The sequence below is a fragment of the Embiotoca jacksoni genome, unplaced genomic scaffold (assembly GCF_022577435.1).
Source record: "Embiotoca jacksoni isolate LCO1_2020_lvr unplaced genomic scaffold, fEmbJac1.0.p SCAF_6, whole genome shotgun sequence".
Taxonomy (NCBI): Eukaryota; Metazoa; Chordata; class Actinopteri; family Embiotocidae; genus Embiotoca; species Embiotoca jacksoni.
The window spans coordinates 3,144,999-3,163,034 of record NW_027185414.1 but is presented as its reverse complement, the minus strand read 5'-3'; the positions used below and the strand labels follow the sequence as shown (position 1 = coordinate 3,163,034).

At 39.7% G+C, this 18,036-nt stretch overlaps 1 protein-coding gene across 1 annotated transcript in view; it reads left to right on the top strand.

The window, feature by feature from the left end:
- The first annotated feature begins 4,461 nt into the window (after positions 1 to 4,461).
- Positions 4,462 to 18,036, top strand: part of slc7a10a (solute carrier family 7 member 10a) — a 29,252-nt gene continuing 15,677 nt past the window's right edge. The window contains exons 1-3 of the mRNA XM_069174001.1: positions 4,462 to 4,653; positions 15,167 to 15,371; positions 17,885 to 18,036. Of these exons, the coding sequence (XP_069030102.1) occupies positions 4,548 to 4,653; positions 15,167 to 15,371; positions 17,885 to 18,036 (463 nt within the window). The 5' untranslated portion in view covers positions 4,462 to 4,547. The remainder of the gene's footprint in view (positions 4,654 to 15,166; positions 15,372 to 17,884) is intronic.

Sequence of the window (18,036 nt, the reverse complement as noted above, 5' to 3'; positions counted from 1 at the left end):
AAGCCTCAACTAATCCAGAGGGATTAAATCTAGGAAACACTTGATGGGCAGCGTGCCATGCAGTTTTCATTGTTATGGTAGCCTTTAAACTAACAACATGCTTACTGAAAACTTCCATCAGATATGTGAAGGTGTTAAAGTCTATATGATATTTCGATAGTTTTTTTCATTTTACGCATAGACGCTTTAAAAATGTAGTTTTATAGACAACAACATACAGGACAGATTTAACTGCTAAAGAAGAATTACACGTTGTTTTTATTCTTGGTCTGATATTGATGGTTAAAAGCAGCATTTTAAATGTGTGTTCAGTAGTAACAGTTTTGTTTGTGAACAGTGTGCTGCAGACAGAGAATGCTGGTTTGTGAGAGCTATTTAGCCACCGGCACAAGCCAATATTGACATTTCGCAGCACTTCGACTTTTTCTTTTGCTCCGTCTACAGTTTTATCTTTTCGCTTCCAGTTGCAGACTTTTGGAAATACAAGTCAAACATCTTTGTCCTGACTGGAAGCTCAGCTACCTTACTGTGCTGACACAATGTTTAACATCACAGTATGATGATGTTTTTACTGACACTATCTGCCTTTTACACACCATACCAGCTCATTTTTCATTTGTTGATATGGATTCTAATTTGGTTTTTATCTATGAGTCATAATAATAATTGTAACCCAACTATGTAATATGTATATTTTATTAATTCTATATGTTTAAATGATCAGCTAACTCAATAATAATAGCCTATAGTAAAAATGGGCCTACAAGTATCTATCAGACATTCAGTTTTAAATGAAAGACTTGGTCGAAATAATTCGAAAACAATAAAAAACAGACTGATGTGAAATTAATTTGTTTAAACTTCACCAATAAGTCAGTTGAATTCATAGTTTAAAAAAAAATTTCCTTTTGGGTTTCTTAACTAATCTGAAATTTCTTGCCATTTTCCTGGTGCGTCTACAAACCTCACTGATAAAGATAAGCCTGTAACAAGCAGATTAATTGTTTTCAAATCAATAAATTAGAGCTTTGTAGTTTTTCTGCCTTCTCAGAATTTGCAGCTGACAAGCATGTCCATCATTTGACTGTTTTCTTGATTTTTATTTTTATTTTTTTTTCTTTGAATCAATTTCTCTCTCTGAATCTCGGGCTGCACTGTCTGTATTTTCTTCAGGTCTGCATTTCCACTTCAGATTGTCCCTCTATTCTGTCTCCTCTTATCCCTTCAGTCACTCTCTGGAAATATAAAAAGCCTCAGGTAAAACATCTAATGTTGTGAAAATACAGGTTTTACGCTGTGGCTCTACCTCCAGTCTAACTGAAATGCAGCAACAAGCTGATAAACTGCACAGTGTAAAAGACAGAACACTGACAGCAGTCATCAGTCAACCCACTTCTTGTATATAAACTACCGTCTACATGCATAATCCTTTTACCATCAAAGTATATTTAAAGTTTGCATGGGGAAAAAAATCATTCATCAGCGGCAATGGAAAATTGCAAACATTGCAGATGAGCAGAACATAAATACTTTGAGTGACCCTTGACTACAATTTAAAAAAAGTTCTGTTTAATTAAAAAACATTTAAAGCTCCAATAAGTAATACTTTGGATATCAACATTTAATAAGCAAGACTCCCTGTGAGGTAGCACGTTCAATCCTTGTAGTGCTGAAGCAACTGAGAATTTACCTCCATTAACACATGAATTTTTAAAATGCTGGGAGGGGATGAAGTTGAAGGACACCCATTAACAGGTTTGTGCAGGAATGATGGCCAAAACTGTGACAATGACCCAAAATGGTTAAATAAATCATTTTCCTTTTAGGATTAAACCAAGTTGGATTACAACCAGGTTTTAACTTTCAAATGGCTTTGTTAACATGATCCATAAAATACTAACACATACAGAGAGGGAGGTTATATGCAAGGAAAGAACGACCTGAAAAGTAAAACAGCACTTGTAAGGAGGACGTGCCATAAGTATGACTGTGTGTGTGTGTGTGTGTGTGTGTATGTGTGTGTGTGTGTGTGTGTGTGTGTGTGTGTGTGTGTGTGTGTGTGTGTGTGTGTGTGTGTGTGTGTGTGTGTGTGTGTGTCAGGCACATTGACATATGAAAGCTTTATTGAAATCCAGGAAGTCATCACTGAAAACAAATACACGGCAGGGGAAATAATCAATCATCCTGGGGTAATGTCTCACTCTATGTCTGTCTGGCACATATATGCTTATTGGTCTAATTGGTATGAGTGTGATGTTTTCAGAGGCTCTGTCTGTGGAGGAGAGACCTGATGAACACTCATGAGCTTCATAAAAACCAAGTGTTGGGAAATCCAATACCAGACAATCAGTGTTTTAACAGATTTTTAAGAAGACTAAAAGAACAAGTCTCAAGGTCTTATTTATTAGTGACTTCATTAACTATTTTAAACTGCACCACTAAAACAAACACCCTTTAATGTAATCCACAATCGTTTTTAAAGAAGCAGATAGATAACTAAGACCTTTTATAACCTAGTATCACGGCAAAACTTTAATACACCTGTCAGTCCACCAGAGGATACCGTGTCAATGTCACAGTTTGCCATGCTTAGGCGTGAAAAGGACACGCATGCATGACCAGCCCATATAAGGAGGAAAAAAACACAGGAATTTCACACAGCAGACCAGTGTTGGAGTCTGTGAGGTTAGGTTAGGTTAGGTAGTTACTTTATTAATCCCCGAGGGGAAATTTTTTTCGCTACAGCAGCATACAGGAAGCAATAGATAATAATAGAATAATAGAAAGCAATAAAATAGCAGTAAAATGGCAGTCAAAATATAAAATATAAAATGCACAGTATATACAGTACAGTATATATCTATATATATTATATACAAACAACCAAGAACACAGACAACAGTGTTATTGTTATGTGATGGATGAGGAAGGAAAAGTCAACATGTAAGTAACATTAAGTTACTAGCTGAACGTAACATATTTAATTTACAAAATTTACCTTAATGTATATGACATCACTTACATAAAATTATTTATTTTACCCCACAACTTTTCCAAAACCTAACTAAATAGTTTTGGTGCCTAAACTTAAAGCACATTTCTATCCACGGCAAAACGTGACACTTACACGGTGCCCTAGTGGACTGATGGATGTATTACATGCTTTAACGTGATACCGTGTCGTCTTTTCACAGCAGACTCATCACAGCAACAACAACAAAAAACAGCTCTCTTCCATTAAGTGAGCAAACATGAAAACCACCATGAGACTGGTATTGCTGGAATGCAGCCATCAGTAGTACTCAGCAATCCCTCCTTCCACTCCAAAGTAATAAGCAGAAGCTCAAATTACAGCAATCGAGAGGTCACCTATAGGGAGGCTGTGGCTCAGTTGGGAGAGTGGGTTGTACACTAATCAGAAGGTTGGTGGTTCAATCCCCAGCTCCTCCTGTCCACATGCCTAAGTGTCCTTGGTCAAGACACTGAACCCTAAGTTGCTGCTGATGGTGAATCATCGGTGTGTGAATGTGCTCCTGATGGCAGCACTTTGCATGGTGATCTGTCTCATTAGTGTGTGAATGGAAAAACATGTTAAAGCAGTTTGAGACAGAAAGGTGATGAAGCGCTACAGACCATTTACCTGGATCCTGTCTGGCTTATACAGGTAAGACAACTAGTCATTCGTTATTTTTCTTTATGGCAAAGTGCAGGACTTTATGAATGTTCAGTATCATTAAAAATAATCGGAATACTCGTAAAAAAAACCTATTTATATAAAATAAATAGCAAATGCTTATTAATTTGTTTTATTTGACATGGGAAGTTTCCCTATACACCATGACTATTTACTCTATTATTTGATTCTAATCACACTACTCGGAGTATGACATATCGTACATGATGCTACCATTATAATTCTTAATATGATAAATAAAAATCATATTGGGATCGTGGCAATAATCCTCCCTGTTGTTGTTGGCATATGTTACATGTGGTCAACAATATCAACAACAGCTGAAAGCAGCTTTACAGGAGATGAGTTAGTTCCAAAAGAGGTGAGCGATTTCATAAGTGTGGAAGTCATTTGTTTACAAAAGATCAGATAAACAACAAATCACATTCTTATGTTCATATACTGATATATGAAAATATAACACTTATTCTGTTGCAGTTGTATGGTCTTAAATTTAATATTCAAATATCTTTCAATATGTTTTCATAACAAAATGACAACATTTATACTTTTATATTGGTGGACATGAAGAAAATACATAATTAGGGCAAACATATTGGCTTGTTAAGTAAACTGTAAGTAATTACATTTTCTTATCTGTATCTTCAGCTGTTGACTCTGAATCCTTATACACCTTTACATCAGCATACCTGGCAAGGTGGGGATTTCAGTGGTGAGTCGCGCGCATGCGCACGTCCTCCCCCGCTCATCAGAAGGATATAATAAGTGCAGCCCGGAGAGCGGAGCCTGGTTCAATCTACAGTATCTGGACCGGACCGAGGCGGACAGGAAGCGCATTTGCAAGGCGGAGGAGATGGAGGACAAAGAGAAAAGAAAGAAGGATGAAAACTCCTCCAAAGACAACAGAGTCACTCTGAAGAAAGAAATTGGACTTCTGAGCGCGTGCGCTATTATTATCGGTAAGTGTGTGACCGATTTAGTCTTAAATGGAGTAGTCCTTTTCATGAACAGCGGTTCGAAGTTAACGAGGAAACGTGTCAGAGCGGCTGGCGGGCTTACTACTGTAACGTGGCTGCTCTATCGCTTTGTTGTTAAAGTTAGAATATCAAGGCACACAGTGGGAGTCAGACAAGGTAGGACCCAGTTTCCGATCGAGTCCAAATCTACTGTAAGGACACTGTAGAGCTATGAATAGAACCTATCTTTCTTAAATGGTGCAAGTGTCAGAATTTGGCACAAAACCGCCAAAATACGCACCGAAAGGTCGCTTTTACGCACGGACGCTCTGATGTCCGGTTCTAGTTCGGAGTGCAGGCTTTTAGGCTTTGTGTGGAAACTGTTGCATCAGTCGGGATCATCTGAATATGGACATGCCTACGTGGCTGGATCTTCTCATGTTGAACTTGAAAGGCACGCAGACAAAGCAAAACCTCCATGTGGTTCAGTGGTACCGTTGTAATAGAGCAGGGGTTAGAGCTTCAATGTCCCGAGTCCTCCGCCGGGTAAAGGCAGGCATTAATGTCGTTCCTTTCAGTCTCTCTACGATAACCCGCGCATACTATAAACGCTGTCGCACTGCAACACAGGCAATTTACACTAAAAATGCAGACGCGGAAAATGAGGGCTGCTTTAATGGAGGAAGTTACGCTGTTGCTAACGGTTTCCTGTACTTTATAGTGTAGCCCGCTGAACAGTTACCATATGTAGTCCTCATCTGGAGCAGGAAACTCAACAGGTTATGGAGTGTGCATTATAATCGGACAGTAATACAGAGGACTCCCTTCGCGCCAGCTGCCAGCTGATAACCAGTGGTGAATGAACACATACGGGTCTGGCATCTGTGCTTCTGCAGACAGTTTGAGGATGCGAAAATAGTTTGGTCAGTTCTTGTATGTTAATTTTTTTAGAGGTGTTTTAACAACACCGTCTTGAGCACTGAATTAAAGTTATGACATAGTAGTACAAAATGTGGAAGAGTGGATTTAAGCCATTACATTGCACCCCGTCATTCCTCAGACATTTCCTACTAACCTTGAAATACGAGCTCAGGTTTTTGGTTTTTCAGCTGTAAATCAGCCTCAGAAAATCAGCTACAGTTTGTGCGGTTAACAACAGGGAAGGCAGAGACATCAGGCTGACTATAACTAGACATCTTTAGTGCAAGTCACATGTCATGTGCCACTAAAAACATACAATACTCCAATTACTTCCACGTGGTCCAAAAGCAGAGCTGTAATTTGGAGATCTAACAGTAGGATAGGATTAGCTCTCCCCACAAAAAAAGTCCTCCACCGTAAGTAGGCAGTGACCAGGATGGTAGAAGGAGCTAAGATGACATTTTCTACAATGTTGATTACTTCCAGTACCTGCAGCTCACAGATCCTCACATTTACTACATTTGTTGTGATAGATACACAAATCAAATGAAAATGTATTTCACAGAGCACACACACACACACACACACACACACACACACACACACACACACACACACACACACACACACACACAATCCTTCAAGAATAACTATTAAATAGAGAGCAACACATGTATATTCATCACGAGGAAAAATGACAAACACTTCTTGCATTACCTCTCATTCAAAGGTGGGATATGTAGCACAATCTGACCTTTGAAGAGTTACAACAGAACGAAGGAACAGTGTGAACCTTTTAATAGGACACATCATAGCATGATTTGTGGAAAGATATCAGAGTCATGAATCAGTTTACAACTTCCTTATCATACAATATCAGCCCAGTATCCAGCCCAAGTGTGTAATACACCTGCCGGCACAATAGAGGAGACTGTGCCATTGTCACAGTTTGTCTCTCCAAGTTGTGAGAAAGTACACAGGTGTATCACTATAGAAGGAAGAAGCCATGTGATGAAGTACAAAGACTAATAAAGCCAATGCAGAAGGAAGGTTGGGGCCATCGGATGGAAAGAAACGCAGGACTTTCACCCAGACGGCCAGTGTTCAGGTTCGTGAGAAAACAGAAGTCAACAGATTTTAAGTATGTTACTAATATGACGTAAAGTATTAACTTCGATAATATTCATTAAGTAATTTACCTGACCTTATGCACCTTATGTTCCATGCCTATAATAGTCGAGGCACTGACACTGTGGACTGACAGGTGTATTACACGTAATTCCGGGTTGCCAATATTATAATATGGCCCAGATAAAATATGTCGCACGAACATATTATGGTGCGAGCACCCTCTGAAAACATGGTATCATATGATGTTTATCATGCCATTATAATGCTTGTGGTATGGATCGTACTACTGCAGAACATCTAATGCCAGTTATAGGCCTTGTTCTTTGCCTGCTATAAAGGTTTCATGGTACATGGTGTCCCTCCAGATTCTAACACTGTATTTTTAGTCCGAGTCTTCGGGTTTGTCCATCAGTCAATGCGGGTTTCATCTATATAACAGTGTACGCCAGGTGGAATTCTGTTTCCTGTTTGTTCAGTGTGCATATGGATGATTTATCAAAACAACTGAATGGGTGTCTCGTTGGAAACTCTGTTATCAATCATATTATGTTTATAGAGTCCATAGAGTCCATACAGTGCTGGGCTGCAGCAATTACTGAAGGTGTGTTCACAGTACAGCAAAGGTGATGGCATCAGGTTTAAAGCCAAAAATAGTAATGTCATGGTAGTTAGAAGTAGAGAGGATAGAAAATCAGTTACTTCTGTGTTTCACGTGTCCGATATTCCTCTTCCCCTTATGACATGCTAATCACTGATGATTTGAATGATGACGGACATACTTATCGACAGTGTTGTGCTCAGTCCAATACGTCGCTTCTCAAGTTTAGTATGGGTTCCATCAATGTTGACAAATACTCATTATTCAGAGCTTTGTGCTCACTTTATGTACACAGCGTATCTTTGGTGGAGCTGCAGGAAAACTATTATGCGGAGGCTCATTGTAGCTTGCAGTGATGCGGTGAGTTTTGTTGCTTTAGGTCTATCACTGATTGTATGGTGCCAGTGAACGACTTGTGTACTCTTGTGCTCCCACGTGAGGCAATTCTAAGATGTCTGATGCACAACTTCATGTATCACTTGGTTGAGTCGGAAAACGGCATCATTAAAGCTTTTAAACAGCCCTAGAAAGAGCAGCTCTCTGTACTTATGCAGGTCGAGAAAACACTGGAGATGCAGCCTACATCTGAGCTGTCTTTTAAGTTAAATTATGAATTGTCATTGTTCTGTCTTGCATGTCTTGCTTTCTTTTTTTTTATGGATCCTCCTTGGAGTGTTAAATTAGTTATAATTATCTTTATAGCTAAGGTCACATCTGTTTTGTTGTGCTTTGATAGAAGCTGATACCGCATAGTTAACGCTCCTACAACCAGCCCATTGAACTTATTTTGCTCATTTGACAAACACTAGTCCTCGATTCAAGGTCTCCAACCTTTTTCCGTCCTAGAGCTACTTTGACAAAATGAATGTGTCCGTCCAGCTACTCTTTATCTCAGACACTGTAACATTTATTCACATAGCTGAGTGCCACAGAACAAGCTGAATAAGCTTCTTCTATGTAAACAATAACAAACTGATTCTCAACACACACATACTCATCCCCTGCCTTAGATGTTGCCAATGTCTCTCAAAGCAAACCAAAAGGTCTGAGTAGACTTCAGGGTTTATTGCAGAGCTTCAACACTTTTATGTTGCACACAAACACACGCACTGACAAACTGACAAATTGAACGGCACAATTTGAGCAACTTGAGTCATGCTCCTGCCCACCCGCTGGCCTACTCACATGTCCAATGCTTTACTCTCGTAATGTGGACTACTGCTGTCAGCGTGCAGTCCTCACCGCATGCAACCACTACTCACACCGCTGCTTACACTTTGGACAAGACAGTAAACCACATATCAAATGACAAATAATATTAATCTTTAACCGCACTGAACGTACTTTTATCACACTCAGTGGGAAATATGACACCATTCCCACATGTTCGCAGCTCTATTCCTGCCACAACCTGTCAGTTCCCCCTCTGGGCAAAGTCTGGTCATCACTGCTTCATGCTTCTTAATACACGCATGACAAGTTCACATCCATAAAAAGATATTTCCCTGTAAAACAAGTTTTCAGACCAACTTTACGACTGAAGGAGTGATTGTGTCGTGTCTTGACACAGGAGGGTGGTGAGTGATTCCCGTGAGTTAAATGGTGATTAATCTGAGCAGCAGAGTTTCACGGCAGTGGTGCAGGGAGGCTGAGAGGGTCAGTAGGACTCTGATTCATGCTTTCAGCAGCGATGCCAAACTTTATGACATAACAAACACAACGCAGGCATTATGTAACAGCTCCGCATCTCACCACAGCCCCCACAATCAGATCAGACAGTGATAAATGCGCTCCTCGGACCTCCTCTCTTGTTCTGAATCATGAGGGAGCATTCAGAGCTATGGTGTGCCTCACTGGGCTTTAAGACCTTAAATGTTTACAGTTGAGTCTTTTTTTCTTTTTTGGGAAGACTCTTTTTATCCCGAACTTCTCCAAAGATAAAATTTAAAAAAAACAAAAAAACATGGACGTTCTGCTTGGACAGCTGCTGTTTGGTTTCTCTGTTGTGTGTGTTAGTTTTTGTTTTGTCCTCTCTTTTGGTCGGGGTGATGACATGAATGCCAGGCTGGATTTGAGCTCATGACATGGTGACTTATTAGTTCGTGCCTTTCGCCAACTGAGCCACCAGGGGACCTGTTGTTGTCCCTGTTTGGGGGTCAGCTGAGTCCGAACTATAACCCCAATGTTTCCAACATCCCACAGCACTAAATCACCAGATCTTTGTATAAATAGAGTTATAGCTGTACATGATATGTTTATTTTGCAATGTCTCTATTGATCACAGAGTAATTATGAATTATACAAAACAGCCTCGGCTGCACTGATGGTTTTAACTAAACTGTATGTTAACGGCCATGAAAATAGGTTGCTTTTCACTCTCTTTTTTCCAGATATGAATGTACAAAAGTCAGATCACAGATCTCATTGATGCACAGGGTGGACAAAATAGGAGAAACGCCTGTCAGTACATGACAACGGCACCACAAAATGCAGATTCTCAAACTATCATACAGTTGAATTAACAGCTCCCCTCCAAAAAAAAGGATCTTTTCAGACTGAAATTTCCAACCTTCATGAGAGAATTTGGTGCAAGACTGTGTACATCACTCTCCGGCCAGCCACAACCGAGACAGTCCTCTGCGGAGTGAGACAGAAAGTCCTCTGCGGAGTGAGACAGTCTGCTGTGGAGTGAGACAGCCCGTCCTCTGTGGGGGGGTAGAGTGTTCAGAGACCGACAAACCTTTGTGTCTTTCCCCTTTGATTTTTATGAGGTACTGCATATATTAACTTCATTGTTTCTTGTTTATATCATCCGACAACAGGGACTGATTGATGCACTAAAGCGTTATAAGATCTGACAGTAAACCTATCTATGCTTTTACCTAAGTTTTTATATTTATTTCATATCCGTTTGACACGTCCAGGGCTGCAGGTAAAAGAATAAGACTAAAACGTTCATACACGTCATGAGAATACATCTAATAATATATTCATTTAATTAAAAAAGCACATGTAATTAGTCAGATCTTCTCGTGTACTTTATTATAAGCCCTCAACTTCGGCTTCACTTTCACACAGTCAGCACACATCCTTCCATCCTTTAGCAGCTGCAGCTGTGCTGCTTCCAGCTGGATTATGCATTCAACTCCATTTTATATTTTTAAATGATAGTTTGCTCCTCTTTTGTAAAATATGTGGCTCTGCTGTCAATAAACTTGTCCATGTTTGTGATTGGGTAGATGCTGCAACAAAGTCAGGTCAGATGTCAGTAGACCTGTCATTTGCTACTGGTAACCTGTAATCCAGTACTACCTGCTTCAGGGTCGGGCCATCAGTGACTAAACCGGTACCCCGTGAGGAGGGTGGCTGGACACCTTGGTGGAATTAAAAACAAGATCCATCTCTAAAGGGTGTATGAGCTCTTATATGAGCCATCGGCCATCCAGCAACTCTCTTCAGCTTGCTGACACTGGATAGACGAAGTTCATTAGCCCTGTAAAGCAATTAATCTAGGAGAGGAACCTCTGATATAAGCATCCCCCAAAAAGGAGCAGGGGGTGCTAAGTATCTCTGGGTAAAGACAGGCCACAAATGGAATCTGAATGTAGGAACGTATAACGTCAGGACGTGGATGCAAGAGAGACTCGTGGAATTGGAGGAGGAAGTAGAGGGGATCAAATAGATCATCGTAGAAATCAGCGAAGTATGTAGGAAGGGTGAGCAGTTTGAAGAATTAAAAGGTGGACACCATTTTTACCATATTGGATTGAAAGACAAAAGTCAAGCAGGGGTATGTTTCCTTGTGCATAGAAACCTAGCAGGAAATGTAATAGAAATAAAAGGAGTAAATGAACATTTGGCACAACTCACACTGAAAATTAATAAAAGGTATAAAGTAAAGATTATCCAGGTGTATGCACCGACATCTACCCATGGGGATGAAGAAGTAGAACAACTTTATGAAGACATTGCAAACTTGTTAGAGGAAGGAAATGCACAGTTTAAAATACTAATGGGACACTTCAATGCTAAGGTGGGGAAAAAAGATGGAGAAGAGGAAGCGGTTGGAAACTTTGGTACAAACGATAGGAACGACAGGGGAGATAGACTTGTGGAATTCGCCATAAGCAACAAATTGAAGATTTTAAATACCTTCTTTAAGAAGAGAGATTCAAGAAAGTGGACTTGGAAAAGTCCCAATGGGAGAACAAAGAAAGAAATAGACTTCATACTGTCAAACAAACAACATTCAAGATGTCACAACAATCAACAAAGCAAATATACGTAGCGACCACAACATGCTAATGTGCAAGTTGAAAATCAACACCCGTCTAGAGAGAAATAAGCTGGTCAGACCCAAATACAGCAACATCAATCTAGAACATTTGAATGCAAAATATGAGGAATTTCAGTTGGAATTGGAAAATTAGTTTCAGGCACTGAATGATGAGTGGGTGGATGGTTCAAGATGTCTTGATGAATAGAACAAGCAGGTGACAGAAGTTATACAAGAAAGTGCACTCAAAATTGGAGGAAAGAAACCCAAAGCTAAAGATAACAAAATCTCGGCCAACACTTGAAAATTAATGCAAAAGAGGAGACAGATGAAAATGGACAATACAGGCATTCAAAACATAAAATGTGGAGACATGCAAAACTATTAGAAAAAATGTGAGGGAAGATATTCAAACATACAATACCAATATGATGCAGTCTACAATAGAAGGGAAAAAAAGCTTGAAGAAGACCAAAAATAAGCTAGCCCGTGGGAAGCAGAAGATAACCAGCCTTCTTGACAACAATGGTGGAGAAATAACTGCTCAAGACCTTATACTCAACAGAATAGAAGAATTCTATTCACAACTGTATGACAGTAATAAATCAAGCACCAGAAATAACTTAAAGAAGGTCTGCCATCTGTGACTGGTTGGGAAGTTAAGCATGCCATCAAACATTTGAAAAGGGGAAAAGCACCATGCCCAGACAATATACTAATCGACACACTCAAAGAAGGTGGAGATATAGTTTGCACAGAGTTGGCGAAATTATTCTCTGCATGTATACAACAAGAGAAAGTACCGCAAGAATGATAACTGCACAAAAAAGGGGACAAGAAAGACTTGAAAAATGATAGGCCCATCAGTTTACTTTCGAACATCTATAAACCTTTCACAAAGATTATCATCAACAGACTGGAAAGCACATTAGATGAAAACCAACCAAAAGAGCAGGCAGGTTTCAGAAGAAACTACTCAATAATGGACCACATACACTATATACACATATACATATATACTAAATCAACTCAAAGAGAAATGCCTTAAGTACAACATCCCTCTCTGTGTAGCGTTTGTCGACTACGAGAAGGCTTTCAATTCCGTAGAGACCCAGGTTGTATTGAAAGCAAGGCATTAATGGTAAATACATAGCGTTAATAAGAGACATCTACTGTGACTGCACTACCACAGTGAAATTACATAAAGAAAGCAACAAAATTAAAATCAAGAAAGGAGTAAGACAGGGAGATACCATCTCACCCAAACTTCACCGCTTGCCTTGAGAGCATATTCAAAACAACGGACTGGGAAAACAAAGGGATAAACATCAATGGACAACGATTTAATCATCTCAGATTTGCAGATGATATCGTATTACTATCACATAACCTACAAGAAATTGAAACAATGCTCCAAGACCTTGATACTGCAAGCAGGAAATTCGGCTTAAAAAGGAACATCAAAAAGACCAAAGTTCCAGCAGGCACCGTAACGACACCCGAGACAATAATTGTAAATGGTATACAACTAGAACAGGTGGAAGAATACATCTACTTGGGACAAAGATTCACCTTAACTCCCAAAGAAACCTCCCAATACTGTGTGTCTGAAGTAGAAAATATTCAACCAGTGCATATGACCAGTATGGTCATGACATATCCTTCAGAAACATGGACACTGACAACTAAAATGGAAAAGAAAGTCTCCTTAGCTCAACACAATATGGAACGCAGCATACTAAATATCACACACAAAAATAGAAAAACAAATAGGTGGATAAGGGAACAAACTAAAGTGCAAGACATCATGGAAATCATCAAAAACAGAAAGTGGACTTGGGCCGGTCATTTGGCCAGGGAGCAGATGGAAGATGGAGTACAAAAATCACTGTATGGACACCAATAGAAGGCAAATGAAATAGAGGAAGACATCGGAAGAGATGGAGAGATGAAATCCAACACTACTGGCGCACTGCCAACGGGTATAGTTTCGCAAGGGTCAGAAAGTTGTGGAAACTCCATGCTGAGGCCTTTGTCCTGCAGTGGACTGACAATGGCTGAACATGATGATGATGAGACGCTGCAAACACCATCTCTCTTATGTGAATGTGCTCAGAGCCGAAAGCAGAAAGCCTGAGTTAACAGACAAAGTTGATAATAAAAAAAACAAAAAAAAAAACACCGTCGTTGTACCGATTATCTCTGACGGAGAGTTTCCGCTTTGTTGAGCAGCTCAGACAAAGAAAACCTGGATATGTTGAGCTTCCGTAGTACACCCCTCAGGGAAGGCCATGAATATCAGTTACTGTATTTCTGTCAAAACCACTACCTCCATTCATCCACTCATTACCTAATGACAGGTCAAATGAAAAAAACTTTTCACAAGCTTCCCTTTCCTCAAGTGCACATAATCTTGACCATACTGTTACAATGCTTTGACCTCTGACCCTACTGTTTGTATAGGATTGATGCCTATTCTACAGTTGCATATATTATTTGTCGCTGTGGGTGACAGAAAGGAACTGAAACAGTTTCACAGATGCATCATGTGCACCACAAGATGGACATAATGTTAATGATGGGGAGATTTTGGGGATTGGAGAAGTCATTAAATTAGTTTCCATGAGGCTTTTTTTTTTAAATGTTTGGGATATTTTGGATGCCATGGTTTTTTTTCTCTGTCCAAGCACTTTTTGTTTACACCCTTTATGTTTGTTGGGTTCTCAGAAATGTTTACATGGATATGTGAGCAGTTAGGAGGATTACCAGACTTCAGATAACAATAATAGACCGTCCCTTTCAAGAAATCACAATCTTGAAGTTATAGAAATTCAAATAGTCTTGAACCAAAAAAAAGAGCAGAACAGGAAATGATGGGGTTTATGGGAAATGTGCTTTTATCATGAGAATTATTCTACCAATCCTTTCACCTCCAGGGTTAGACGCATGTTATAGTTTCATACATGAATATTGTGCACACAATGACAACGATGCAGCGGAGCATTTGAGAGGGAGGAGATAGAGGAAGAGGAGATGGAGGATGAGGAAGAGGAGATGGAGATTTTGTATATTTTGAATTAATATTATTTTAAAAAGCATTTAAAGCAGGTGTTTTCACCGAAAATTTAACCTCTGTATTTTATATTGGAGTCACAGACAGATTTGAAACGCTATAGTACTTTTATATTGGAGGAATCTTTTGTAACTTCGAGCCCATGGTTCTTTGAGTTCAGAATAAAAAACTAAACTACTCCCAGCCATATCTATGTCGTGAAGTGTGCTTATTACCGAAACTTCACAGATAGCATCACAATTTCCAGGAAAAGCTGCTGTAAAGTAAAACATTATTGATCGCAACAATCAGTAATAAACTGTAAAATCGTGGACAGACTGAACAGAGTTCTGAACTATGAAAGTCACACTGAGACTTGATTCTAAATGTTTGGAGTTCAAGTTAATCTGCAATTTAGTATTCAAGTGTGACAACTTTGTGTGTCACGGTAGTTTTTCTGCATACGTTTGTGCTCTGAGTAGTTAAATATTTAATCTATTGTCAAGTGTAAATAACCATGGTGGTGCTTTCTCCTCAGGTAACATCATCGGCTCTGGGATCTTCATCTCACCGAAAGGAGTGCTGGAGCATGCCGGCTCAGTGGGGCTGTCACTCATCGTCTGGGTTTGTGGGGGGGGGATCTGTGCGCTCGGGTCCTTGTGCTATGCTGAACTGGGCGTCACCATCCCAAAGTCTGGAGGGGATTACTCATATGTGACAGAAATCTTTGGAGGATTAGTGGGGTAAGTCCTGTTGTTTTCCCAGTTTTCCAACACTAATGTGCCTAAAACCACAGCAGCCAATTATCATCTTGGCTTGAGTTGTACTCGCCGGGTATGAATGTAACATTTACTCAAGAATGTAACATTTAACCAAGTACTGCACTTAAGCACAAATTTCGGGCACTTTACGTGTGTATTTCTATTTCATGCAGCTTTATACTTTTACACCACTACATTTGTGTGACAGTTTTAGTTTTTTGTTACTTTTCAAAATAGAATAGCCTTTCTGTCCAGTGAAAACCACGTATCTCCACATCTGGTGATTTTGAACTTGTCTGATAAACTGAAGGATAAATTGTTCCTTTACATGTTGAGAAAATTCTCCTACTCCTGAAACTAAATAAACCATTTAAATCCCTCTTGGGTTAGTTGGGAAATGCATCATCACAAAGCTGAAAAAACAGGTGTGTTTTTCAAAGCATGTGGAGATATTTTGAGATATGTGGTTGTCACAGGAATGTGACACTACAAGCATACAATGAGCTTATAGACCATTACTGGAGTTTAACCAACAGAATATAAAGTTAAACTAGCTCAACCTTAAGTTACTGCGGCAGTAAAATGCACATGCAAAACTCTGACTGGAAGAATTTACTCAGAAATAGTACTTTTAGTTTTGATACCACTACTATTGTTTACGTGGATATACACTAAGTTTTGCTGATGATACCAACATAATTTTACCAATATCACAGTGTGATGTTAGTACTTTTAATTTAGTAGAGGACCTGAATACCTCTTCCTCCGCTGGTATGGATTATACTGCAACAACTCAACGTGGTTAAGTGGAACTGCACGCCTGGAACCAATCCGCTCTGAAGGTCTTGTGATTTTCATGTGTTCATGTGACATGTCAGCTGATCATAGAACATAGAGAGTCTGAAAGCCACTACTCTTTACTGCGTTGTTGGCCTCAGTTATTTTCAAGTGTAAAATGAAGCAAGGAAAAAAAAACGACCATAAAGGCAGAACAACAGGTGCAACAGCAAAAGAAGCAAAGACAACAGGAGAAAGTAAGACATAGTGAAAACAAAGGTCTGTGTTACAAACCAAACCCTGTCTACTCTTAGAAATGGGTTCCCATCCAACGATGTGACTTGCATTCATTTAAATTAGAAAAGCCAGGTGGAATTCTTTTCAACATTGGAAATGCATTTTGTCACTTAAAGAATTTCTGAACAAGAATTTTACAATTGAATTGTAACAGATGCCACTGATACCAACATATGGTCTGAATGACTTTGGTCCCCATTGACTTTTTATCTCGTGACCATTGTAGGAGCCACATATTGTTTGCATATTAATGTGTTGGTTTGTATGTGCATTAGGACCTGGGTGGTGTGTGTGTGTGTGCTGATGGCTGTATACTCCATAATTAAAAGGGATTGCAGTCAAATATTCACCTTTTGTGGCTTTTGATGATCACGGAATAAGGTGAGCTCGGGAATAACATTTCTGTTGACCATATTTTGGTATTGGATTGAGCTGTTTGGATCTTTTGTGCCTTTTGTCTTTGCACCGATGCATTGAAACTACTGTAAGGTGGAATTGGCTATCGGTTTCTTGATAGACAGTCAGATGCTATAGCCGTCATCAGATCAAAACTTTTGTCTAATACTTTGGTCAGTTATCAAGTATCTGCAAAACTAATAACATTTCAACCAGCTGCACTTTGTGTTTAGTGCTAATTAGCAGATTGTTAGCATGCTGACATGCTGATCTGAGATGTTAACCAGATAAACATCAGCATGGTCAGCACGAGCATGTTAGCATGCTGATGTTGATTTTAAATTTGGCTCAAAACAAAGCCACAAAGTACATCTGCCAACATGGCGGTAGACTCTTATCGTGTGTTACAGTTTCTGTTGCTCGTCTCACCTTCATCTGATGAAACAGATTTTAAACAATGTATCTGTCTATACAGGCTGCGTAATAGCTTGCATTTCACATATCCACGTAAACAGAAGCAAATGTTTATGCTTCAAGTCTATTTTCCTCTACTTTACACATTCATCTACAGTGATTGTATACTGACCTCTGTATGATGGCCGGTGGGTGAAACACACTCAATAATGTACTTGAACGCCTCCTTTGTAGAGACAGACGGAGCACTGAAGCTGCTGCTGCTCTGCTAATGTGGTGCTCATGCTGCATCTCCTGTGCAGAGACAGTGTTGGTTTTGTTTTACTTTACTTTCTCCACGTCTGTCTCTTGCAGCCAAGATGTTCAAGAGTAAGCCCTCAACCCCGACTGCTGCTGTACAGAAAACTGCCGCTTTTCTGGCAGCTTTCAGTATGAGTCAATGTGAAGTGAGGAGAGAGAGAGAGAGAGCAGTGAGAGGCGTTTCCCTGTCAAAATAAAAGCCCACACGGAGCAGCTTGTTGCAGCAACTTCAGCAACACAAATGAACAGAATGTTATGAAAGACGGTTCTTATTGTCACACAACACCTTGTTCTGTCTCTTCCTATCGTAGCTTCCTGTTGTTATGGAGTGCTGTTCTCATCATGTATCCGACCACGCTGGCGGTCATCGCGCTCACCTTCTCCAATTACGTCTTGCAGCCGGCCTTTCAGAACTGCCTGCCTCCGTTCATCGCGACCAGACTCCTCGCCACCATCTGTATCT